General features: G+C 40.6%; 1 protein-coding gene and 1 non-coding gene across 13 annotated transcripts in view; one reads left to right on the top strand and one right to left on the bottom strand.

Moving 5' to 3' along the window:
* The first annotated feature begins 4,976 nt into the window (after positions 1-4,976).
* SRPK2 (SRSF protein kinase 2) overlaps positions 4,977-25,829 on the top strand; it is a 236,914-nt gene continuing 216,061 nt past the window's right edge. For 6 of the 12 annotated variants that reach the window (XM_043872140.1, XM_043872136.1, XM_043872130.1 and 3 more), the window contains exons 1-2: positions 4,990-5,123; positions 5,698-5,752. In XM_043872140.1, the coding sequence (XP_043728075.1) occupies positions 4,997-5,123; positions 5,698-5,752 (182 nt within the window). In that variant the 5' untranslated portion in view covers positions 4,990-4,996. Of the gene's footprint in view, positions 5,124-5,449; positions 5,610-5,697; positions 5,753-25,829 lie in introns of those variants that run through there. The other 6 variants (XM_043872129.1, XM_043872132.1, XM_043872127.1 and 3 more) reach the window with 3 other exon arrangements.
* LOC122674949 lies at positions 13,331-13,437 on the bottom strand. Its single transcript, XR_006335112.1, has one exon. It is a non-coding gene; the product is annotated as a U6 spliceosomal RNA (small nuclear RNA).

Genomic DNA, 25,829 nt, shown 5'->3' with positions numbered 1-25,829 from the left:
TTTATTGGTTTTCAATGGATAGAATGTGGTAGAAATGGAGGATTGTGACTTCTGAGGATAGGTCATAAAAGGCATTGCAGTTTCTTCCTTGCTGTCTCTGGGACCACTCCCTCTGGGGGAAGGCAGACACTCCAGCAGCCCCATGGAAAGATCCAGGTAGGGGGAGTAAGGCCTCTCCAAAACAGCCAGCAAGGACCTGAGGCCTCCTGCTGACAGCCATGTGAGTGAACCATCTTGGTGACAGATCTCTCAGCCTTCCTCAAGCCTCCAAATGACTGCAGCCCCAGATGACATCGTTTTCCAGCTAGACTGCTCCCAAGTTCCTGGACCACAGAAATCGTGAGATGATAAATTCTTGTTGTTTTAAGTTGCTAAATTTGGGAGAGGTTTGGTATGCAGCAGTACATAAGTAATACACATGTTAATGTGCATATAAATGTAAATAGCTAATTTTGTGGGGGGACACTTGGATCCTTCTCTAAGCATTTTATGTGAGATGACTCATTTAATCCTCACAACAAATGTATAAGGTAGGTAATATTACTCTCTGCATTTGCAGATCAGGAAACTGAGGCAACTTGAAATTAAGAGGCAGAAACGGAGGCAGAAACTAAGAAACTTGTCCAAGGTTACCCAGCTACTGGCAGAACTAGAATTTGAACTTCAACAGTTTGGCTCTATTATTCTGTACACTAACTTCTGTTATAATGGTGCTAGTGCCACGGAGAAATATGCTGTAATGAAATAACATGAGACAGGCTTAACCTTGATAATAAAAGCTGTAGATTAAATATAAAGAAACTTTCCTAAAAATTTAAAAGTTTTGGGGAATTTTTAGAAGGAGGCTAGGTTCTCATCCACTAAAGGCCCCAAGGTGAATTACTTGACCTCTCAAGTCTATTAACAATTCTATGACATACTCAATATACCTTCTAAGATATATCATGATTCAGTAACTCTCCCTGGAAATATTGAAGTTGGATTTATAGCATTGTTTTTTTCCTATGTTTGATAAAAACTAATATGCTGTCTTCATATTGAATTCCATTGTGCTAGATGGGGGAAAAATGTGTATGTACTACCCTTTTCATTTATTTTGGATTGGTATAGAAACCTACATCTAGTTTTAATACTTTCCCTTTTAATTATAATATTCACATAATTAATTTGATCTATGTAGAAATGATGGTAGAAAAAATTAAACTCCTTTTTATTTCCTTCAAATGTCATTCTAAATTTTCATGCATCTCAAAGAAACTTTTATTTCCAAATTGAGAGAGGTTCATAACTTATCATTCTTTAAGCATCTAATATATGTAAAGTTGTTCACCAATGATTAGGTTGGTGTATTTTAACTCAATAAACTCATATTCTCAGTGGCAAATGTAGGTCTCTTCTAATTTATAGAAATAAAAAGATTGGCAAAATCACCTTCAAGTCTTTAAATAAGTGTTACCTTCTCAGTGGGGACTTCCCTGGTGGCTCAGCAGTAAAGAATCTGCCTGCAGTGCAGGAGACCTGGGTTTGATCCCTGGGTCAGGAAGATCCCCTGGAGAAGGGAATGACAACCCATTCCACTTTTCTTGCCTGGAGAATCCCTTGGACAGAGGAGCCTGGAGGGCTACAGTCCATAGGGTTGCAAAGAGTTGGACACGACTGAATGACTAACACACACACACACCTCCTCAGCGAGATCTTTCCTAAACACCATCCCAACAGGTTACTGTTTTTTCTTTTCCTAGATGCTATTACCATCTGGTATACAGAGTATATATTTTGCATATTTATTGGGTTTATTTTCTATCATTTGACTGTAGAATGTAAGCTTTATGAAGGCAGGATTTTTGTGTTTTCTATGCTGTCAATTTCATATCTAGAATAATGTCTATTATATGACAGATATTTGATAAGTATTTGTTGAATAAATGAATGTAAAAGATCCAGAAGATTGGGTATGTGTCTCCCAAATAATGTTCCTGATAATTGCCATTTATTGATTATTTGATTATCATATTGATCTGGGAAGACTGGTATTGATATTACTGTTTTCCAGATGTTGTGATTAAATAACATACCCAAGGTTATGCAAAATTAAGCGGCAGATTTGTTTGAACATTAAGCTGAGAAAGAAGCCAGTTTCAAGGCCAGTCACAATATGGTAGAATTGCATTTATATGATCTGTTCAGAATAGGCAAGTCTGTAGAGACAGAAAGGTGATTAGTGGTTGGTTAGGACTTGGGGCAAAGGGAGGTTGTGGGGAATGGGGAGTGACTGCTAACAGCTATGAAGATTCTTACAGGGGTGCAAAAATACTTTAAAATCATTGTGGTGGTGGTTGTGCAGTCATGTGAATATATTATTAAACATTGAATTTTGTACTTTAAGTGGGTGAATAATGTGATATGTGAATTATTTCTTAATAAAGCTGTTAAAAAGAATAAAGTGGTTTCAAACTCAGATTTCTTTGGGAACCAAAACTGGAGAAAAGAGTGGTTCTGAAGACCCAGTTAGGGATAGCACAAGGTTTCCCGGAACATTTTGTGCCAGAAAGTAAAGAGGTGCTCAGAAACTGATTGGAACATGTCCAAAGACACTGAAATTTGAAAGTGTCTTCCCTGGTCAAATATGGGACAATTTAAGAATCAAAAATCAAAGAGATAGTAATTACTGTCAATACTGATGATACTAAAGACAGGAAACAAAAATTAAGACAAAAATAAACAGAAAAGAAGGGGTGGCAGGAGAAGTGAAAGCTCTTCCTTACATAAGCATGTCACCTGATTCCATAGATGAAAGGACAGGATTATATCATTAATCTCCAACTGTTATAGTAATAATTGATTCAGGCAAACATCTTGGATAGATGCTAGGCCACGGAGTGAAGGATTCTTGGATACTTACACAGTCTCTCTAAGTATTACCCCAGTTTTTTTTTTTTTTTTTTTCAAATGAGATGAAATTCACCAAACATGTTAATCATTTTACAGAGAACAATTCAGTGGCATTTAGTACATTTGCAGTGTTTTGCCACCATCACCTTTCCCTAACTCCAAAACGTTTTCATCACTACAAAATAGAACCCCTTATCCATTGAGCAAATTGCTCCTTACTTCCCCTCCCCCCAGTCATGGACCATCACCAATCTTTCTATGGATTGGCTTATTCTGAATGTCTCATATAAATGGAATAGACCACTAGATGACCTTTTGTGTCTGGTTTCTTTCACTTGGCATAAATGTTTTTGAGGTTCATCCACATTGTAGTATTTACCAGTACTTCATTCCTTTTTATGGCTGAAAAATATTTCATTGTATGTCAATACCACAATTTGTTTATCCATTCATATACTGGTGGATATTTGGGTTGTTTCTAATCTTTTGGCCAGTATGATTAGTGATGCTCTGAACATTTGTGTGCAAGGATTTGAATGCCTGTTTTCAATTCTTTTGGATATACACCTAGGAGTGGAACTGCTGATAATTGTATATTTAGGCTTTTGAGGAATTGGGAAACAATTTTCCACAGTGATTGCACCATTTTACATTCCCACCACTAATGTATGAGTATTCCAATGTCTCTTTATCCTCACTAACACTTGTTTTTCATTACAAAAAAATTATAGTCATGCTTGTAGATGTGACATGCTATCTCATTTTGGTTTTGCTTTTCATCTGTCTAATGATGCTGTACATCATTTTATGTTGATGTATCATTTTTTCATGTACCCATTATCCATTTGTTAATCTTCTTTGGAGAAATGTCTAACAAGTTTCTTGCCCATTTTTCACATAGACTACTTTTTAAATACAAAGGAAAAAAATGTATCTTTACCATGGAGTAATGATTACAATGTAACATCACCAATAATAGTATAGACATTGTATCCCTCTTGATGCAGTATACTAAAATGAACTTGATATCATCTATTTAGTGTAGATGACAAAATTATTTAACTTGAATCTAATAAGGAGCAGATGAATACAAACTGAACAATATCCTGCAAACAGAATTCAATTCTTCAAAAAAAGTGAATGTTATAAAAGCAAAAAACCAAACTAGGGATTATTCTAGACTACAGGAGCTTAAAAAGACATGGCAATGAAATGTAATGCATGATCTTTGACTGTATTCCAGATTGAGAAAAAGGTCCACTAAAAAGGACATTTTGGAGATTTGAATATGGCCGCTGTATGTTACTTATAATGATAGTAAATTTTCTTGTAGCGATAATGGAATTATGATTACGTCGGAGAGTTATCTTTGTTCTTAGTAGATGCTCATGGAAATATTTAGGGGAAAAGAGTAACAAAGTCAACAAAAAACTCAAATGATCTGTCATAAACAACACATCCCCTCCACACACACAGGGAAAGAAAATCTGGGGAAATGTTCAAAATTGGTGAATATGGGTTAATACGGATGTTCACTATGTATTTTTTTCAACTTTTCTGTACTTTTGATATTTTTTAAAATAAAAAATCAAGAAAGTATTGTAAAAAGCTCTTTAAGTTCAAGCAGCGCTGTTCCGGTTGATTTAAGGATCTTTAAAATACAACTAGCTCCTCTGATGAGTTAAGAATACAATTGACAGAGTAAATGATCAGGATGAGTATCTTTCAAAAACATTTTGTTCCCCAATCAAGTTGATTAGAGTCAGCTAGGCCTAAATTTGAATCATTGTTGGGTAATCTCTTTAACCTCTTCAGGAGTCAATTTCCTCTTAGTAAGGAATAACTCCTTGGTGGCTTGTGTTAAAATTGTTATACACATGGCATTTATTGAACTGGACTTTTAATTCCTGTGCAAAAGCTTAATCCTACTTAATCCTAATGTTTGCATCTTCTCCTCCTTTACACTCAAGCAATTCTGTGGGGTAGGTAAAGATGAGAGATAAAATGACGTTTCCAAGGTCACACAGCTAGTGAAAGACCCAGGTTTCTCAGCTCTTGGTCCTGTGCCCTTTCCACACACGCCAGAGAGGAGGAAGCGGCGCTCATGGGGATGCAAGGATGTAGAGGAGCAAAGGGGGAGAAGAGGCCGCGTGAGGAAAGGTGGTGTGAGACCCGCGGAGGCGCGGGCCAGGGCAGAGCGCATGGAGAGACGTGTGGCGCGACCCGCCGGGGTGGGTAGGGGAGAGGCCGTGGTTGCAGAGGGAGGGTCGCGCGGGCCGGGTGCCGGGGAGAGGCAGGAGGCCGGGGCCAGCCGCGGGGGCGCAGGCCCGGGCGGCGGGCTGGGGCGGGGGCGGCGTGGGAGGGAGTGGCGGTGGTCGTGGGGGGGGGGTCACTTCCGCACAGGTGGACCAGTCGCGTGGGTGCGGGGCGCGCGGGCGGGACCGGCACGGGGGTCTCGACCCCACCCGGCGAGTGGGGGCGGGGGCGGGGCCGGCCCGGGGCGGGTTTTTCTGGGCCCCCCGCGGGAGCGGCGGCGGCGGCGGCGGCGGCGGCGGCGGCGCAGGCGCGGTTCCCGCCTCCTCCCGGCCGGCGGAGCGAGTGAAGGCTGCAGCTCGGCTTGGCTCCCGCGTCGCTGTCGCTGCCGCCGCCGCCGCCGCCGCCGCCGCCGCGAAGCCCCCCGCCCCTCTGGCGCCGCGTCGGGATGAGTTCCCGGAAAGGTGAGTGGCCCACGGCGTCCCCTCTTCCCCGCCACGTGGCCCCGCAGGCCGGCCTGCCCGACCGTTAATGTGTGTCTTCTTTCCTCAGTGCTGGCCATTCAGGCCCGAAAGCGGAGGCCGAAAAGGGAGAAACATCCGAAAAAGTGAGTCCACATAGCGCCAGTCCCCAGACGCCCGCTCCCGCCCTGTCGGGGGTTGCCCGCGACCGAGCAGGGGAAAGTTGCCCGGATTCCTGGAGCCGGCGGGCGGGCGGGCTGATCCCCCGGGACGCCGGCGCTCGCCTCCTGCGCGCCCCGCGGGCGGCCCGGGGGGAGGGGCGGGAGGGCGGGGGAGGGGCGCCCGCGAGCCCGCGGCCGGCCGGCTGAGCATCCCCGGACCCCAGGCCTCTCCGGCCTCCTGTCGCCGCGGCCGTCAGGGGCGCACGGGCGAGGGGGCGTGGGGCGTGCGCACCCTCCCCTTGCTCTCTTAGCTGGCCGGGGGGTCGCAGGCCTTCCAGGAAGGGGCGCTGGCGTCCGGCGCCGCGTCCGGGCGTGAGGCTGCGGCATCGCTCCCACCTGGGCGCCGGGGCGCTAGAGAAAGAGGAGGCGAGTGCGAATGTGTGTGTGTGTGTATGTGTGTGTGTGTGTGTATGTATGTGTATGTATATGTATGTTGTCTCCTCTTCCTCCTCGGCCCCCGCCTCTCGGCCTTTTTGCTGAAAACCCGAGCTGGTTGTCAAGTGGTTTGCCTCGGGCGTGTTCCTGGCGCGAATTCAGCTCCGAGACCTGTGCGCTTCGGCGCTTGGGGTTTTTTTTTTTTTTCCCCCCGAAACTTTCTGCCCGGGCCGAGCGTGACTTCGCTGAGCCGCGGCTGCGCCCGGGTCTTGGGCTGCGCGGGGCGGGTGGGCGTGTGCGCAGGCGGTCCCCGGCGCGGCTGCCCAGCCCCTCATTGTGCCGGGAGGAGATGAATAGGGTGGTGATATTTCAAACGTGCCAGCCGCCAGCCACCTCCAGCTTGGCCGCGGACCGGAGTGGGAGCGGCCGGCGCCCGGGAAGCCTTTCCTGGAGAGCTGCTCCGAGACCGCAGAGCGCCGCCGCGTCTCCTTTCCCTTTTTTCCCCCTAATTTTGAAGAATCTACTAGCGTTCAGAATCTTTACTCCTCCTCCTAGATTTGTGGCTTCACTCTTCCATTTAAGCAAGAAATACTCTGTGGTTTTTTGGTATTATAGGGATAATCCGTGATCATCTTTAAATAAAATCACGAAGCATTTCTCGTTGGTTTGCTTTCTTTGGGGCACTAGCCTGCAGCGTCTTAGACTTTTCCCCTTCCCATTCACTTTGGGGTCTGTCTAGCGAATTTCATAACCATTGGTGGCGTCTATGAAAGCTTCTTAAGTCATTCCTAATGTGATGTATCATGATGTTTACTTGAATGTATGTTCAGGATGTCACAAAATGTTGATACCTATATAATAAAGTCTTTCTTAAAAACAAGCACCCTGCCCTCAAACAAGCCTACTACTAGAATGAGGAAAACATATTTATTAAGGGCTTAAATTGGTGGGTAAAAATTGAATTCTTAAGATTTTAAATCGCAGTGGATATTTGGTAGATTTAGGTACTTTAAAAATTAACGCTATCAATCAGTCTTATATTTGAGGTTTCCTTTCGTGAATGATGGAAATTTAGCCCATAAGTAAGGAGAACTATAGTGTTGTGGCTCTTGAGTTTTGGTCACGACTTTGAAATTTAAGCATTTCTTCCTACATAGCCCATTTTGTTCAGAAAAGTTAAAAGGAGTTGGAAAAAAAGCATGCCCTTAGTTTTGGGGATGGCTCTTTGTGTGAGGGTGTGTAGATGGATATATGTATATCTGTTTGAGGCAGTGTCATTTTTCACTTAATTCTTTGAATCATGGCAGTATTATTTTAAAGGAATCCTTGATATCATTGCTTTATTCATACATTCAACAAGTATTTGTATGCCTTTTCTAGAATACATTGGTAGAACTTTGAGCAAGAAAAGCAAAGTTTATGAAGCTTTATGTTTGGGGGCTTCAGAACCGATGACAAAGAAGACGATTCCGGATAATGTCCTGAAGATAGAAAGTGAAGATGGGGTGCCCTAGGTACAGTGACAGATAACATTTGAAAACTGTGCCAGTCAGTTTGCTGCTCTATTTTCATGTATCTATCCCTGGTGGTAATCCTGTGAGGCAGACACTGTAGTTACCACCACTTTACAGATGAAGCAGAGACATAGCATGAGTAAACAACATGTCCAGCTACTAAGTTCAGTCCAGGCAGACTGAGACCAGAGCTCACTCTCAGTTCTCTGAGGAGGTGGCATTTGAAAAGAATTTAGAATAAAGAGAAGATGGGAGTATGGCAAAGGCCCTGGGGAGGAATGGGCTAGGAATGTCGGAGGAACCCAAAGATCGGAGTGGCTAGAGTGCTACTGGAGAGGATGGTGATTTCGGAGGAGCCGAAATGGGTAGGGCCTGGCCTTGTAGGCCCTTGAGAGGCACACAGGTAGCAGTGGCAGGATCTGATTCCTGTTTTAAAAGTCTACTGGCTTTAATGTGGAGAATGGATTATGAGTGGCGGGAAGAACTACACACTGAGAGCTTGCCTTCCGTAGTAATAGGGGAGAACTCTGGTGACTTGAAGTGATGTGGGGAGAGAAGTGATGGTGGAGGGACTTCAGGAGACTGGTAGCCTCAGAGGTTTTCCTCATTTTACAGACAGCTCCAATAGAGAATAAGGTCACACAATTAGCTTAGTTTGAACCAAAATTCAGGTCTCCAGATGCCCAGTGTTTTTGGTTTTTACTTAGTTTTCCAGAGCAGGAGAGGGAGTAATAGATCTAATTTTAAACTGTATTAGTATAATGACTGGCACACTTGAATTTTATGACTATATAGGCCTGGCTTGATGCAGTATCATCTATTTTTATCATTATCTGCTTGTATGTACAAGTGCCATTTCATTTTAATTCAGTTCAGTTCTGTGAGTTTTTATGACTTGAACCACTTTGTGTAGGCTTCTTTTTTAGAATGCTAGTATTTGTAGTTGTGAGAAATGAGATTAAGATATTTCAACTGAGATTGTTAGCTTGTCAGATTGTCACTGATTTTAGTTTGCTGATTATTAATTGTGCTGCTTTGTAACAGGCAGCAGGGGAGAACTACAGTGTCATTCAAGCACAAATAAAACCTTAAGAATTGGAAAAAACACATGTCTTGCGATAGGTTTTAGCTTTGGGGCCTGTGCAACTGTATACAATTTTTTAATTTAAAGAGTAAAAGAGTTTTTTTCCTCACGTGCAACTTTTTCTTGAAACACAATTCACATATCATAAAATTTTATTTTTAAAAAGTTTAGTTTTTCAAGTATGCAATTTGCTTTTTTAAAAAATATATTTACAAAGTTGTGCAACTATTATCTAATTCCAGAACATTTATATCGCCTCAAAAAAGAAACCCTGTAGTTGTTGCTTCCCATTCTCCCTTGCCCACAGCAGTCACTAACTTGTTTTCTGTTTCTATAAGGCTAGCTATTCTGGATGTTTCATATAAATAGAATCATCAACATATGATCTTCTGTCTGCTTGCTTTCTCTTAGCATAATATTTCTAAGGTTCATCTATGTTATAGTGTGTATTGGTATTTCATTCCTTTATATTGCCAAGTAACATTTTATTGTGTTGGTATACTGTGTTTTAGTTGGACATTTGTGTTTTAAACTTTCTTGGCTAAAAACTTTTTAACACCTTTTTTTAAGTTAAAACTTTTTATTTTGAAATAGTATAATTTGCTGGAAGTTGCAAAAACAGTACAGAGTTCCCAGTGTTCCCTTTGTCCATCTTTCCCCTGTGGTAGTATATTCTATAACCTAGAACATTGTCACAACCAGAAAATTGACTTGGACACAGTACTGTTAACTCAAGTAAGGTTTTGCTAGTTTTTACATGCACTGTGTGTGTGTGCAGTTCTATCAAGTGTTCTCACTCGTGAAATCATCACCGTGCAGTATGCAGAACTGTTTCATCATCACAAGGTAACTTCTCTTGTACTTTTTAGTCATCATATTCTCTCTTTAGCCCTAGCCCCCCATAGGCACTGATCTGTTCATCACTGTAATTTTGCTACTTTGAAAAAATTGCATAAATGGAATCATATAGTATGCAACTTTTAAAATTATTACTATTTTTTAAGTTACTGTCTGTATTTTGGCTGCACTGTGGGACATATGGGATCTTAGTTTGCTACCCAGGGATTGAACCTGTGCCCTTGCATTGGAAGCATGGAATCTTAATCACTGGACCACCAGGAAATCCAAGTATGTAACCTTTTGAGATTCACTTTTCTCAGGCAGCATAGTGCCCTTGCGTCTCATCTTTGTTGCTGGTGTATTGGTCACTTCTTTCTGTTGCTCTTGCTCAGTAGCATTTCACTGCGTGACTACCACAGTTTGTTTATCCATTATTCATTCATCCGTTGAAGGACACATGGATAGTTTATAAATCCGCTAAACATTCCTGTACAGGTTTTGAATGTAAACATGTTTTTTCCACTTTTGTAGGGTACCCAAGAGTATGATTGCTGGAGGACTTAGTTTGCATTTTGACTTTCTAGCAAGTTAGCAACTTTGTCTCTTGGTGTCTGTCCATCTCTCTCTCTCTCTCTGTTCTCCTCTGCATATTTGTGAACTGTGTATATGGTATTGGTGATGGGATTTTGTATCCTTCGGGCTCTTAACTTTCTCTTGGCTGGTGGAGCTGGTTGGTTATCTGTATTCTTACAGTATGTATGAGTTCTGACTGCCACAGAAAATGGTAGGCATGGGATTGGTGCAATTGGGTCAGTAAATCACAGGTGAGGCAGTTTAGGAATGCTGTCATCCAAGTTTATATATCTTACTAGGTAAGCCTCACAGAGAAGGCAATGGCAACCCACTCCAGTATTCTTGCCTGGAAAATCCCGTGGACGGAGGAGTCTGGTAGGCTGCAGTCCATGGGGTCGCTAAGAGTCTGACACGACTGAGTGACTTCACTTTCACTTTTCACTTTCATGCATTGGAGAAGGAAATGGCAACCCGCTCCAGTGTTCTTGCCTGGAGAATCCCAGGGACGGGGGAGCCTGGTGGGCTGCTGTCTATGGGGTCTCACAGAGTCAGACACGACTGAAGTGGCTTAGCAGCAGCAGCAGGTAAGCCTCAACTGTACCCTGTAGTATAAACTCAAGCTCACAAGCCCATGACTTTGAAATTCCTCCTATGGAAGGAAATCACTTATTTTTGACTTCTTAACTTTATTATACTGTTGTGTATTTAACAATTATTTTTATATACCAACAAAGCTGTTCAATACAACAAATATATATGAAGCAGATACCTAGTGCTCGCCAGTGTGTTGGATTGCTGGAAAGAATAAGATAAATCCCTGTGCTAACGGGCAAGTAGGGGAGATTACCTGGGCAACAGACCATTGCAGAATGGTGTGATGAGTGCTGTAAGATTTAGGTACAGTGGTGCTTTGATTGTTAAGGGACTTTGATTGTTAGGAAGAGATCTTGTTGGATTTTAACTTTATTGTTATTTTAATGAATAGCTTAATTTTAAGTGATAAAAGTAATATGATCATGGTAGAAAATTCAGGGAATTCCCTGGCAATCCTGTGGTTAGGACTTGGAGCTTCCATGCAGGGGGCACAGGTTAGATCCCGAGTCAGGAACTTGATCCTGCAAACTGTGTGGCGCGGCTAAAAAGGAAAAAAATAGTATAAAACAGTTTAAAGAAATAGACATCCATTGTAGTTCCACCAATTATTTTGGTGTGTTATCTTTTTATATGTACATATTTTTGTCTTTAAATAATTGAATTATATGTGTATATGTATGTTTGATGCATTATCCTTTTATCTGTGCATATTTTTTCAAGCTTTTATTATTATTAAGACATCATTGCCATATAACGTATGTAAGTTTAAGGTGTACAATGTGATTTGGTGTATGTATATTATTGTGAAATGATTTGTTGTTTAGTGGCTAAATCCTATATCTGACTCTTAGTGACCCCATGGCCTGTAGCCTGCCAGACTCCTCTGTCCATGGGATTTCCCAGGCAAGAACACTGAAGTGGGTTGCCATTTCCTTCTCCAGGGGATCTTCCCGACCCAGAGGTTGAACCCTTATCTCTTTCATTGGCAGGCGGATTCTTTACCGCTGAGCCACCAGGGAGACCTCTGTGAAATGATTACCATATTAAGATTAGTTAATGCCTCCTCCATCCTCTCGTATAATTACTTTTTTCTTTTGTGGATATAACATTTAAGCTCTTTGCCCTTGACTTCCAAGTATATAATGCAGTACTGTTAATTATAGTTTGCTTATGCATATATTTGTTTTTTCAAAATTGAGCTATAGCATATCTACATACATGTGTGTATAGTAACGCAGTAAAGAGCTCTAATTTTCGGTATCTAGCTTGATGATTTTTACGTTCATTTATATCCTTGTCACCACCACTCAGATCAGAATGCAGACTCTTCCAGTACTCTGTGTGTGCTCAGTCTTGCAGTGGTGTCTGACTCTGTGACACCCTGGATTGTAGCCTGCCAGGCTTCTCTGTCCTTGGAATTTTCCAGGCAAGAATACTGGAGTGGGTTCTGTTTCCTACTCCAGGGGATCTTCCAGATCAAGGGATTGAACCCACTATATGGTTCCTCAAACCTCTCCCCAGTTTATATCCTGCTGCCCAGAGGTAACCACTTTCCTGGCACGTGTCATTATTGGTTAGTTTTGTCTGTTCTTAAACTTCATGTAAGTGGAATTATATGGTATATACTTCAGGTTCTAGCTTCTTTCATGCAACATTGTATCTGTGAGATTGGTCTGTACTGTTGCAAGTATGAGTGTACCCTTAGTCTGTTGTTACTACTTTCTGATAGTCCATTGAATGAATATACTACCACGATTTTTTTCCTTCAGTTTTTATTCATTATGAATAAAGCAGCTACAAGTATTCTTGTACATGTCACTTTGTGGACGTTTGCAGTTGTTTCTATTGGAGATATGTTCTAGCAGTGAGATTGCTAGGTTATAGAAGAGGTGTATACTTAGTAGTACTTGCAAAGATATTTTTCCCAGCTTCATGAAATAGTTCTGATTGAACTGCATTACATTCCCACCCACAATGTATGGGGTTTCAGTTGTTCCATGTCTTTGTAATATTTGATCATGTCCTTCTTTTTATTTTTTATTTTATTTTATTTTTTTTCAATTTCTCCTTTATTATTTTTTTTTTTCCAATGGGTTTTGTCATACATTGATACGAATCAGCCATAGATTTACACGTCCCCATCCCGATCCCCCCTCCCACCTCCCTCTCCACCCGATTCCTCTGGGTCTTCCCAGTGCACCAGGCCCGAGCACTTGTCTCATGCATCCCACCTGGGCTGGTGATCTGTTTCACCATAGATAGTATACATGCTGTTCTTTTGAAACATCCCACCCTCACATTCTCCCACAAAGTTCAAAAGTCTGTTCTGTACTTCTGTGTCTCTTTTTCTGTTTTGCATATAGGGTTATCGTTACCATCTTTCTAAATTCCATATATATGTGTTAGTATGCTGTAATGTTCTTTATCTTTCTGGCTTACTTCACTCTGTATAATGGACTCCAGTTTCATCCATCTCATTAGAACTGATTCAAATGAATTCTTTTTAACGGCTGAGTAATATTCAAAAATATGGAACGCTTCACGAATTTGCGTGTCATCCTTGCGCAGGGGCCATACTCATCTTCTCTGTATCGTTCCAATTTTAGTATATGTGCTGCCGAAGCTGGCACGTGTCCTTCTTTTTAATTTTAGCTATTCTGGTTGTGTACTGATGTCTCATTGAGGTTTTAATTTGCATTTGCCTGAGTGATGCTTTTGAACATCTTTTTGTATGTTTATTGGTCATTTGAATTTTCTGTTTTGTGAAGTGCCTGTTTTGTCTTTTACCCATTAAAAAAAAATGGAATGTAAGCCTTATTTCTTACAAAAAATTATGAGTTTTGTTGAGATCTAATTTACATACCATATAGTTCATCTGCTTAAAGTGTACAGTTCAGTAGTTTTTAGTAGATTTACAGAGAGTTGTATTAAACTGGATCTTGAAGAGCCAATAAAAATTTGCCAAGTAAATAGGAGGGGGCAGGGTGAAGGTCTTCCAAGCAGAAGCTTCGTTGCAGTTGATGTTAACATGTGGGGGTGTAAGTGGCATGCTTGGATTCCTGAAATATCAATCAGGGAGGTAAAACTGGGGTGCAGGTGTGGTGAGTGCTGAGTGGGGTTCTTTGCTGAGAGTGCAGATTGAGATGTTCTAGAAAGATTACTCTAGCTGCTGTGTGGGGAATGGCTTAGAGGCAAGAGATCCATCAGGGGGCAATTGCAGGAGGCTTCCAGAGACTGGTAGGTATTAAGGGAGTAGAATTCACTGGATTTAATGTGTAATGTCAAAGGAGAGTGAGAGGAGACTGGAATGAACCCCAGGTTTCTGAATTAGCTAAATTTGTGGATGGTGTTGCCATTCCTCAAGATAGAGAATGTGCAGCAGCTTTGGAAAAAGCTAATGATGGCTTTTGTTAGGCAGTTAGAGGTGTCTGGTTCACTTCCAGTTAGAGGTATTGGTCAGTATTGACTGCTAGAGTACTGGGAAGAACTCCGGTTAGAAGTGGTAACTGGAGTTGTTGGTGGCAGCTGGCTGAAGGTGTTGAACGTGTAGAAAAGAAAGCCGTAGGTAGGGTAAAAGAGGAGGCAGAGGGATAGGAGAGCCAGGAGGAAGCTGATTCACAGTCACCAAGGACATTTCAAGAAGGGAATGGTCAATAGAGCACAATCTGTGAGGGTACAAAAAAAATTCAAGTGAGATGAACCCTAGTGTTGGCCTTTTGACTTTGGCAAGTAATAAATTGTTAGAGCCCACAGCTGGAGCAGCCTCAGCACAGTGCGTTTGGACACAGAGACCTGCCGCCCCATGAGTGAGATGACAGGGGTAATCTTTTTCTTTTTTTTCTTTTTAAAGATTACTAGTTAAATAAGCTTTCTTTGTGTCAAGGAGAAAAGGTAAAGAGAAAGTGGTTCTTGAGAAGTATTTTTTCCCCCTGCTAAATGTAAGCGAATGACTAGGAGCTAGTAGAAAATACTAACGAGGCATTTGGAGCAAAAGCCTTGAATTGACAGGAGGGGATGGGATTAGAGCACAGGTCTGTTTTGTACAGGAGGAGGCTATCTTCTTCTTCTGAGAAGAGGAAGGCTGTAGGCTGCATGTTTTAAAAGCATGCCCCTAAAAACAATAAATACATAAAAGCATGCTCCTAGACTTTGTTGGAATCTTACATGGTACATGATATGAGCACATGCCATATTGTCTTTGGAAAATCCAGATAGAGAAGACCTCTGGCCCTAAGGTTGTGTACTCATGGTAATGTTCAGTACAGTTTGGCTGCAGTTATTAGGATTTGGTTATTGCTTTTTTTTCAAAATGATTTGTCTCGTCATCCCAACTCTTTTGCATCTCTCTATATATGAGTATTGAGATGTTGACTTCTCTGTTCCTGCTTTAGTTCCCTATTGTTTTAATTACTGTAGTTCTGAGCACTTTTTAGGTTTTCGTAGGGCAAGGGCCCTCCCACGTTTCCCATATACCCTTTGCCATTCTTGGTTTCAGAATTTTTTTTGCTCTTCTTGCCTGGGTTTGATCCCTGGTTGGGGAACTAAGATCCCTCATGGCAGAGCCAAAAAGAAAGAAGAAAAAGAAGACAAAAATGACTTACATTGTCACCATCTAGCAAGATGCTCACAAATGAAAAATTGTTAATATTTTGGTATTTTTCTTTCTAGTTTCCTTTTAATCCTTGTTTCTTTTGTGTGTTATTTAATTATCTCATACATGATTTTGTATCCTGCTGTCATTATTTGCTATTTTGTCATTAACATTTTTATTATTCTTAATATTTTCTCATAACCAATTATTAATGACAGTAATATTCTAATTTACTAACTGCTTAATTTGTTTGAATATTTGTTGGTAGAAAATGTTTACTGTCAGGCATAATATTTCAGTGAACATCTCTGCATTTCAGATTATCTTAGATTATATGGAATCTTAGAAATGGAAATATTAAGTCAGTGACAATGAATCTTTTTAAGACTCCCAATTTTGGAATGTTCTTAAGAGTCACCAGGGCTAGAACTAGCTAATTATAGGATGTGAAGAGGAAAGCAATAAAAGAACAATGACAAAGTTTGACTGAAAATGTTATACCTAATGAGGATTAAGAAAGTTGGGACTGTCTGGAGATGGGCAAGAGATTTTGTTTTCAGCACACTGTATTTGAAGTGACATCTATCCAAAGGAAAGGTACATTATGGGGAGTTGGTATACGGGTGGGAAGCTGGGACTTAGAATATACCTTTGAGGACAGTTAGGACAGCAGTGTCAGCTTAATGAAGAGAAGGGGGCGGAGAGAAGAGGTCTGGAGCCTGCAACTTGTAGAATGCCATTGGACAAAATAAGACAAAGGAAGCTGACGATCAGTTTAAAGAGGATAAATAAATGGGAGAAGGAAGTTTAAGGAAACTGAGATTTGAGAAGAGTTCATTAGATTTGTTAATTTGGTTCATCATTGATGGCTTTTATATTTCAGAGGTGGGTATTTCTTTGCTTCCTCCCGCCTCCATCTCTCACTCCTTCCTTCTCTCCCTTTCTTACCTATCATTGTCTCGTCATCTAGTCCAGGTAGATAAAGTATTTCTTGTGTTGATGACTAAGAATTAAGACATTTTTTTTCTTGCTCTGTGTTTGTATCAAAGGTCTAATAGGCCCCTAGATTTTTATCACCAAATCTTACGTTGTGTTTTTTTTTTTTTTTAAGTCATTACCTGGAGTTGCCAGGTTTTTAAGCTTGTACCCTGCCTTGATTCCAGGAGCACTGTCAGCCAAGGATAAAGGTAGCACAGCCTAATCTAGACTTCTGGTTTGTGTGGATAGCTATTAGCCTTTTTTTTTTTTCCTTTCTTTCCTTTGTTTTGGTGGGGGTGCTCTATTTTGTTGTGTATGTCTCCAAGGGAACATTTCACATTGTGTTAGAAAATTTTTCATGTACCTGACTAAAAGACAGCTTTGGTTATAAGTCCCCTAATTCCCCAATGAGAAATTTAAAATTTTATACAACTTGGAAATAAAAATTTTATAGATATAGATGGAGTAGTTAAATGTTTACTTACAATATTTAATATCTAAATTACCAAATACATTTAAATGCACACATTATATTGGGTTGGCCAAAAAGTTCATATGGGTTTTTCTGAAACATCTTCCCCAATACATTAATTTAAAGTACCTCATGTTTCATGAAGCAGTTTTATTCAGACATTGCACATTTGTAACATCAGTGACTTACCATTAGAAATGCTTTTTCACTCACCACACAAAAAATGGAAATATGTGTAGTGATGGCTGTGTTAATTAACTTGATTGTGGTAATCATTTCACAAAGATATGTATGTCGAATTATGTTGTACACTTTGAATATATATAATTTTGTCAGTTATGTACCTCAGTAAAGCTGGAAAAAGTTATCAAAATTGTGAAACTGCAGAAGCTGAGTACTTGGTTGTGAAGATTCACTACTGTCTTTATTTTTCTGTTTATAAAAATAAATTTTTTTAAAAAACATGTTGAAAAGTGCATTTTGAATCAGTTTTTTTCCAGAACACATGATACGTATTTTTAAAAACTCCCCCCCCCCAAAAAAACAACTTCCCCTCAGTTTTTTTTGAGAAATACTTGACGTAAATTTTTGTGTAACTCTAAGGTATACAGCACAATAGTTTGATATACATAATTGAGAAATGATTACCACAGTCGATTTAGTTAACTTCCATCATGTCATATAGATAAGAGAAAGAAGAAAAAATTCTCTTTGTGATGGTAGCTCTTAGGATCGCTCTCCACAACTTTGCTGTGTACCATGCAGTCATGTATGTACATGATTAACTATAGTCATGTTGTACATTACTTCTCTATACTTATTTATCTTATAACTGGAAGTTTGTACCTTTGACATCTTCCAGTTCACCCTCTCTTCATCCCTTGCCTCCCAAATCTGATTTCTTTAAAAACTTTATTTCCTAGAACAATTAAAATTTATAGAAAAGCTGTGAAGGTAATACAGAGAGAGCACATACAGAGGTAATACAGAGTCCAAACTGAGATGTATCATCCTTGAATCCGTATATGATACTGACACTGGATATTTTATCCAGGTATAACGAGCTTTTTGCAAAACTCTGAGGCCTTTTTGTTTTTCCTTCATTTATTGTTTGGAATTGCATTTGTTACCATTTAACGATTGACTTACTTTTCAAAAAAATTTTTAAAAAGATTTGTGTATAGCAAAGTCATGTCCGACTCTTTGCAACCCCAAGGACTGCAGCACGCCAGGCTTCCCTGTCTTTCACTATCTCCCAGAGTTTGCTCAAACTCATGTCCATTGAGTTGGTGTTACCCTCCAACCATTTCATCCTCTGTTACTGCTTTCTTCTGATGCTCTCAATCTTTCCCAGCATCAAAGTCTTTTCCAGTGAATTGGCTCTTTGCATCAGGTGGCCAGAGTATTGGAGCTTCAGCTTCACCATCAGTCCTTCCAATGAATATTCAGGGTAGATTTCCTTTAGGTTTGACTGGTTTGATCTTTTTGCTATCCGAGGGACTCACGGGAGTCTTCTCTATCACCACAGTTCAAAAGTGTCAGTTTTTTGGCACTCAGTCTTCTTTATGATCCAGCTCTCACATCTGTACATGACTACTGGAAAAACCACAGCTTTGATTATACGGACCTTTGTCAGCAAAGTGATATCTCTGCTTTTTAATATGCTGTCTAGGTTTGTCATGGCATTTCTTCCATGGAGCAAGCATCTTTTAATTTGATGGCTGCAGTCACTGTTTGCAGTGATTTTGGAGCCCAAGAAAATAAAGTCTGTCACTCTGTCACTGTTTGCATTTTTCCCCCATCTATTTGCCTTGGACCAGATGCCGCGATCTTAGTTTGTTGAGTGTTGAGTTTTAAGCCAGCTTTTCCAATCTCCTCTTTCACCCTCGTAAGAGGCTCTTTAGTTCCTCCTCACTCCTCATTTTCTGCCATTAGAGTGGTATTATCTGCATATCTGAGGTTGTTGATATTTCTCCCAGCAATCTTGATTCCAGCTTGTGCTTCATCCAGCTTGACATTTTGCATGATGTACTCTGTATAGAAATTAAATAAGCAGGGTGACAGTATACTGCCTTGACCTGCTCCTTTCTCAATTTTGAACCAGTTCCATGTCCGATTCTGTTAATCATTGACCTGCATACAGTTTTCTCAGGAGGCAGGTCTGGTATTCCCATCCCTTTAAGACTTTTCCACAGTTTGTAGTGATCCACATAGTCAAAGCCTTTCAGTTCAGTTCAGTCGCTCAGTCGTGTCTGACTCTTTGTGACCCCCATGAATCGCAGCATGCCAGGCCTCCCTGTCCATCACCAACTCCCAGAGTTTACTCAAACTCATGTCCATTGAGTCGGTGATGCCATCTAGCCATCTCATCCTCTGTCGTCCCCTTCTTCTCCTGCCCTCAATCCCTCCCAGCATCAGGGTCTTTTCCAGTGAGTCAGCTCTTCACATCAGGTGGCCAAAGTATTGGAGTTTCAGCTTCAGCATCAGTCCTTCCAGTGAACACCCAGGACTGATCTGCTTTAGGATGGACTGGTTGGATCTCCTTGCAGTCCAAGGGACTCTCAAGAGTCTTCTCCAACACCACAGTTCAAAAGCATCAATTCTTTGGCACTCAGCTTTCTTCACAGTCCAACTCTCATCCACACATGACCACTGGAAAAACCATAGCCTTGACTAGATGAACTTTTGATGGCAAATATGCTTTTTAATATGCCATCTAGGTTGGTCATAACTTTCCTTCCAAGGAGTAAGCGTCTTTTAATTTCATGGCTGCAGTCACCATCTGCAGTGATTTTGGAGCCCCAAAAAACAGAGTCTGACACTGTTTCCCCATCTATTCCCCATGAAGTGATGGGACCAGATGCCATGATCTTAGTTTTCTGAATGCTGAGCTTTAAGCCAATTTTTTCACTCTCCTCTTTCACTTTCATCAAGAGGCTTTTTAGTTCACCTTCACTTCCGGCCATAAGGGTGGTGTCATCTGCATATCTGAGGTTATTGATATTTCTCCCAGGAATCTTGATTTCAGATTGTGCTTCTTCTAGCCTAGCGTTTCTCATGATGGACTCTACATATAAAGTTAAATGAGCAGGGTGACAATATACAGCCTTGACGTACTCCTTTTCCTGTTTGGAATCAGTCTGTTGAGCCAATGAAGCAGAAATAGGTATTTTTCTGAAATTCCCTTGCTTTTTCTGTGATCCAACAGATGTTGGCAATTTGATCTCTGGTTCCTCTGCCTTTTCCAAATCCAGCTCATACATCTAGGAGTTCTCAGTTCATGTACTACTGAAGCCTAGCTTGAAGGATTTTTCTAATTCCAAAAATATGTTGGAATTATTTGCCTGTTTTTAAATTGATTTTATTGGGTTGATGTCTCTAAGCCTCCCAAATCAGTATTGATTAAAGTGATTTCAGACAGTGCCCCAATCAGTCATCAGTAAAGAGTGTCCCTTCCCTCTCTTCTCTGTCTCACCAAGTCTCATCTGAGTCAGGCTTCTCTAGGAATGATCATTATGTCATTCTCCATTATGCCATCAAACCTAGCATTCCTATAATCCTGATTGTTCATTTCCTCTGGAAGCTTTTCTCTTTTTTTTGCCTTATTGTGTTAAAAATAAGACACTTGAGAGCAGTCTATCTCTTTAAAGACTTTATAAGGACTAGAATCTAAGGCAACTACCTCTTTTTTGAGGGATACTTTTTTGGGAAAAGACCATGGCTTATACGTGGGCTTATATGATATTTTATGCTGAGTCCTTGGCCTTACTGGATAAATTCTACAAAATGTAGTTTTGTCCCTGATACTTGAATTCAGTTCAAAATTAGTTGACCTATCAATTCCAGAGTGTGTGTTTTCCAGCTATTTTTTGGATATATTCTTAATCTAAATATTTTTAAGTTTTATAATTCTCAAGTTAGGGTCTTAGAATGTGGATCCTAAAAGGATAGGGACAAGAGGGACCATCTGTATGAGACTGTTGATTGCTTTAAACTTGGCTGTGTGTCCCACAGGGGCATAGAGTGTGGGTGCCGTGTCTCCTGTAGTACCTCAGTGTAGTAGACTTGCCCCTAGACAGTTGTGTGAACTAGGCAGGGTGGGTGGAGTAAAGACAGATTCCAACCCCAGGAAGCAGAAGTTTGAGATGTGGGAGGGATAAGGACAGTACGCTGAGCAGTGACGTCTGACTCTCGGGATGCCCGTGGCCGGGGGCTTCCTTTGGTCCTCAGCTGCTGCTGTTGCTTCTGGTGTGCAAGGAACAGAGCTTGCTGCCACTGTTTCTGCTGTCAGTCAGCTGTTCCCACCAGTTACACAGGGAGTCTGTGATTATTTTTATGTCTAGAATATTCCAGTGAAAGTTTTTTTTCGGGAGATGGGGTACATGATGTGTTTTATCCTAAAATAGGATGTACAGTAAGTCTCCTACATACGAACGTTCAAGTTGTGAGCTTTCAAAGATGCGATGGTGTGTGCCGTCAGTGTCGGATGTGAGTGTACTTGCAGCTTGCTGTTGGTCTGCTATTGCTGAAGATCCTTCAGCTCTACCGTCTCCCACCTCCTCTCCCTCCTCCAGTCAGTAACTCTTCTTGCCTGTTCACTCAATGCCAGCCAGCCCCTGTATACCAGCTGTTGTACTGTACTACTGTACTTTCCAAGATTAAAAATGTTTTTTTGTTGTTCATTTATTTTTTATGTATTAATATTATTTGTGTGAGAATGTTATAAACCTCTTACAGTTCAGTACTACGTAGCTGGTTGGGTTGGTTGCGTACCAAGGCTAACTTTGGACTTAATGTGCTCTTGCAATGAAACTTGTATGTGTGTAGGGGACTAGTGTTATTTGTATCACTGATATAAAATTGGCTGTGTTCTTTTCACAACTGAAATGTATTGCCTTAGGTTGTGGATCTGAGAATGCAGCAAAATAGCCAGGACTTTAGAGAGCACCTGGACAAGTGTTTTTCAGTCTCTGTAGTAGGAGAATGTTTTTTGGGTGGAGAGCCATGCCGTGCAGCTTGTGGGATCTTAGTTTCCTGACCAGGGATTGAATCAATGCTTTTGAGAGCGGAAGTGCAAAACTCAAACCACTGGACCACAAAGGAATTCCTGCAGAATGCTTTTAAAATAAAATTTTACCTAGAACTCTATTATATGTAAAGTGGAAAAACTGTTTCTTGGTCTTTCCCTCATCAACTATAGTGCTTCTTCAAGGCAGCTTCTTGAAAAAGAGCTTAAAATTCTTCAGTCCTTTATTTCTTCTTTTGTCCTTCAGTGCAGAAGTTCCAGTGAAGGAGTAGTAAGGGGGACTGAAGAAGCAGATACTTAATTAAGGTCACCTTTCTTTAGTTTCTGAGCCAGTTTAGTGCTGGTTAGGCTGCTGGATTCTGATTCACTGGCTTTCAAAATTACCATATAGTCTGCAGAAAGCAAATCTTTCTGGGACTAACACAGAAGGTAAAGTTTTTAGCCCCTAGAGATTGTTGCAAGAACCTTATTTTTATTTTTTTAAATATATATTTATTACTTATTTAATTAACTCGGTTGCACTGGGTCTCAGTCAGAGCACGCAGGATCTTTCAGTTGCAGCATTCGGTGTGCTAGACCGTTAGTTGCATGTGGGAGCTAATTCCCTGACCAGGGATCAAACCCAGACACCTTGCATTGGGAGTGCACAGTCTTAGCCACTGGGCCACCAGAGAAGTCCCCAGAAATCTATTCTTTTCCAGTTCTAGATGCTGGAAGTTGAGATCAAGGTCTCAGCATGACCGAGTTCCTTCTGAAGTCTCTAGATGAGGGTCCTTCCTTTTCTCTTCCAGCTTCCGTGTCATTCCTTGGCTTGGGGCTGCATCACCCAACCTCTGCCTCCATCATCACATGATGTTCTTCCTGTGCGCCTGTGTCCAACTTTCTTTTTTTAAAAATTAATTTATTTGTTTTAATTGGAGACTAATTACAATATTGTAGTGATTTTTGCCATACATCGACATGAATCAGCCACGGGCGCACATGTGTTCCCCGTCCAGAACCCCCCTTCCCATCCCAGTGCACCAGCCCTGAACACCCTGCCTCATGCATCGAACCTGATCCGATGACCCGCTTCATATATGATAATATACACGTTTCAACGCTATCCTCTCAAATCATCCCACCCTCGCCTTCTCCCAGAGTCCAAAAGACTGTTCTTTATGTCTGTGTCTCTTTTGCTGTCTCACACATGGGGTCATCGTTACCTTCTTTCTAAATTCCATATATATGCGTTAGTATACTGTATTGGTGTTTTTCTTTCTGACTTACTTCACTCTGTATAATAGGCTCCAGTTTCATCCACCTCATTAGAACTGATTCACATGAATTCTTTTTAATGGCTGAGTAATACTCCATTGTGTATATGTATCACAGCTTTAATATCCATTCGTCTGCCGATGGACATCTAGGTTGCTTCCATGTCCTAGCTATTGTAAACAGTGCTGCGATGAACATTGGGGTACACGCGTCTCTTTCAATTCTGGTTTCCTCAGTGTGTATGCCCACTGCTGGGCAGTTCTATTTCCAGTTTTTTAAGGAATCTCCATACTGAAGAACCTTATTTTTGAATTCCTTCCTTTACTGTCAGAAAAAGAAAGGTGAAAATACAATTTTTTTCCTTTGGATGGAAACTGCTCTTAGCATGTGACATGGATGTGAACTGTTTTATCGAATGGATATATTGCAGGAGTGGGATAGAAATTGCTTTATGTAGGAAATTTTAGTATACAGTAAGATAGTTTTCTTTTTTTTAAAGGTCAGTTATGTTTTCTGTCTTAGTTTTAGAAACTTGATTTTTCAGTTCCTACTACACTAAGGCTTTCTGTATCCTTTATCTACGTAGTAGACAGCCAGCACCCTGTAGGTTTAATAGTAGTAACAGATCTGTTCTCTTCCCCTTGACTCCACTGATGCCCACTACCTTCACTGTCTTTGCGATCAAGTTAAGGGACACCTGAGGATACGTTTACCTTTCAGAGGATCCTAGGGGGTATAATTTTACTCTTAAAGTTTGAATCCTGATACTTGGTGTAGGCAAAACCTGTCTTAGCTAAATAAAGTCATAGTTTCCCCTTTTCCTGAAGTCTGGTTACTCTTTGAATATTCTTTGCTGAGGCTGATCCTGCTGTCAGAAGGAGGTGACTAGGGTTCAAGTTTTGAAGGCATCTCTTTCCTCAGTGGTGTAAGATAAATTATTTAATTTTTCTAAGTCTTATTTTTTTCTTCTTAAAATAGAGCTAATAATACATCTCAGAGAATAAATGTAAGGATTCAATAAAGTAATTATATCTGTGTAGTACATAATAAACTGTTAAGTGGCAGCTGTTAGTCATTTTATGGTGTTTCAGTTGTATTTTAGGATTTATTATAATAGGCAAAAAGAAAAGCTGTGGAATTATGATAAAATTTTATTAAGCATCTAAATATGAACATGTCTTTAATTATTTTGGCCAGCTTAATTTTTTTTATCTCAGTAATAATGCCTACAAGTTATGAATAGGACATACGTTGTCTAAGGATAAGTCCTCATGGTGAATTAGAACAACAAAATTACCATTAGATCTAGAAATCATGAGGAGATAGATATTCATTGTTTGTAGCAGGTGATCTCTAGGTCTATAATTTGAAACTAGACTAAAGGGACGGGAGGAGACTAAGACATGTGATAAAAGGAATGGGTAATCCTGGTAGTGGTTTTAAAAATTCATTTTTTATTTTTTAATTATGGTTAGGCTGAGTCTAGGGGCTTCTCTGGTGGCTTGGATAGTAAGGAATCTGTCTGCAACACTAGAGACTCGGCTTTGATCCTTGAGTCAGGAAGATCCCCTAGAGAAGGGAATGGCAACCCCAGTCCAGTATTCCTGCCTGGAGAATTCCCATGGACTGAGGAGCCTGGCGGGCTTTAGTCCATGGGGTCACAAAGAGTCAGCATGACAGCGGCTGACACACACAGGCTGAGTCCAAGAGGGAAATAAAAACATCTAGTATTCCGTGTTTTATGAGATAAAATTATTTTGGGCAAGATTGAAAAATTACTTCGTGTTAAAGGAATTCTAGTTTCCTGTTAGATTATATTAGGAAATCAAAGTGATGTTTTCCCATGAAAAGAATTCTTAATAAACTGAGTTGAGAACTTTGGCTAATAAAGGATTAAGGTGGCTGTCAGGCCTGAACCACAGTATGTATTGTTGTTAGGGTAGGAAATGCTTCGCAGACTACCAGTCTCAGAGACTTCCCTTTCCCATACCTTGCCTCCCATGTTTTCCACAAGACCAGAGAAATTCCTCTGACACCATAATCTGAAGTTCAAAAAATTTTGAAAATAAGCCCCATTCCTTCTGTTTGATATAGTTGCAGTCTTACATTTCATTATGGAAGAGCAGGCTGAACATGATTTAACTTTAAGCTGAATACATATGACATTGGGCTATATGAAATTGGCTTTTTTTCTTAAACATCAAATTCCATAAAATTTCTTGTGGTTCATCTAATGCAGATAATAGCTAATATAGCACCTAACATTTATTAAGTATTTACTGTGTTAAACATTCTCCTAAATGCTCAGTATCCACTTATTATGTTTAATTTTTATCAACCTTAGATTGGGTTTTTATATTGAGAATTTACTTGTTTATTTTTAAAAATTGAGCTTTAAAATTTTTCAGCTGTTTAGAATCCATTTATCCTCCCAGAAAGAGGCCTCAGTTTTGTGTGGGGTTTTTCTCTTATGTGTTTTTGGTTCACATACTTGGGGTCCTTTCCACATTTCCCAAGGATAGATCACAGCCTATTTCAGTTGTATATATTCTAGGGCTACAGTGAAACCGTCCACCCAGAGCTAACTCCAGGGCTTTGCTTTCTCCTATTGGCTTGACTGTTAGCGAATGTGAAATGGAGTTCTGAAGCCATTTTGTCACCAGGCAGCTTTCAAAAATGAGCAAAAAACAGAGCCTAG

Source organism: Cervus elaphus, chromosome 18, assembly GCF_910594005.1.
Source record: "Cervus elaphus chromosome 18, mCerEla1.1, whole genome shotgun sequence".
Taxonomy (NCBI): Eukaryota; Metazoa; Chordata; class Mammalia; order Artiodactyla; family Cervidae; genus Cervus; species Cervus elaphus.
This window is presented reverse-complemented; position numbering and strand designations above follow the sequence as displayed.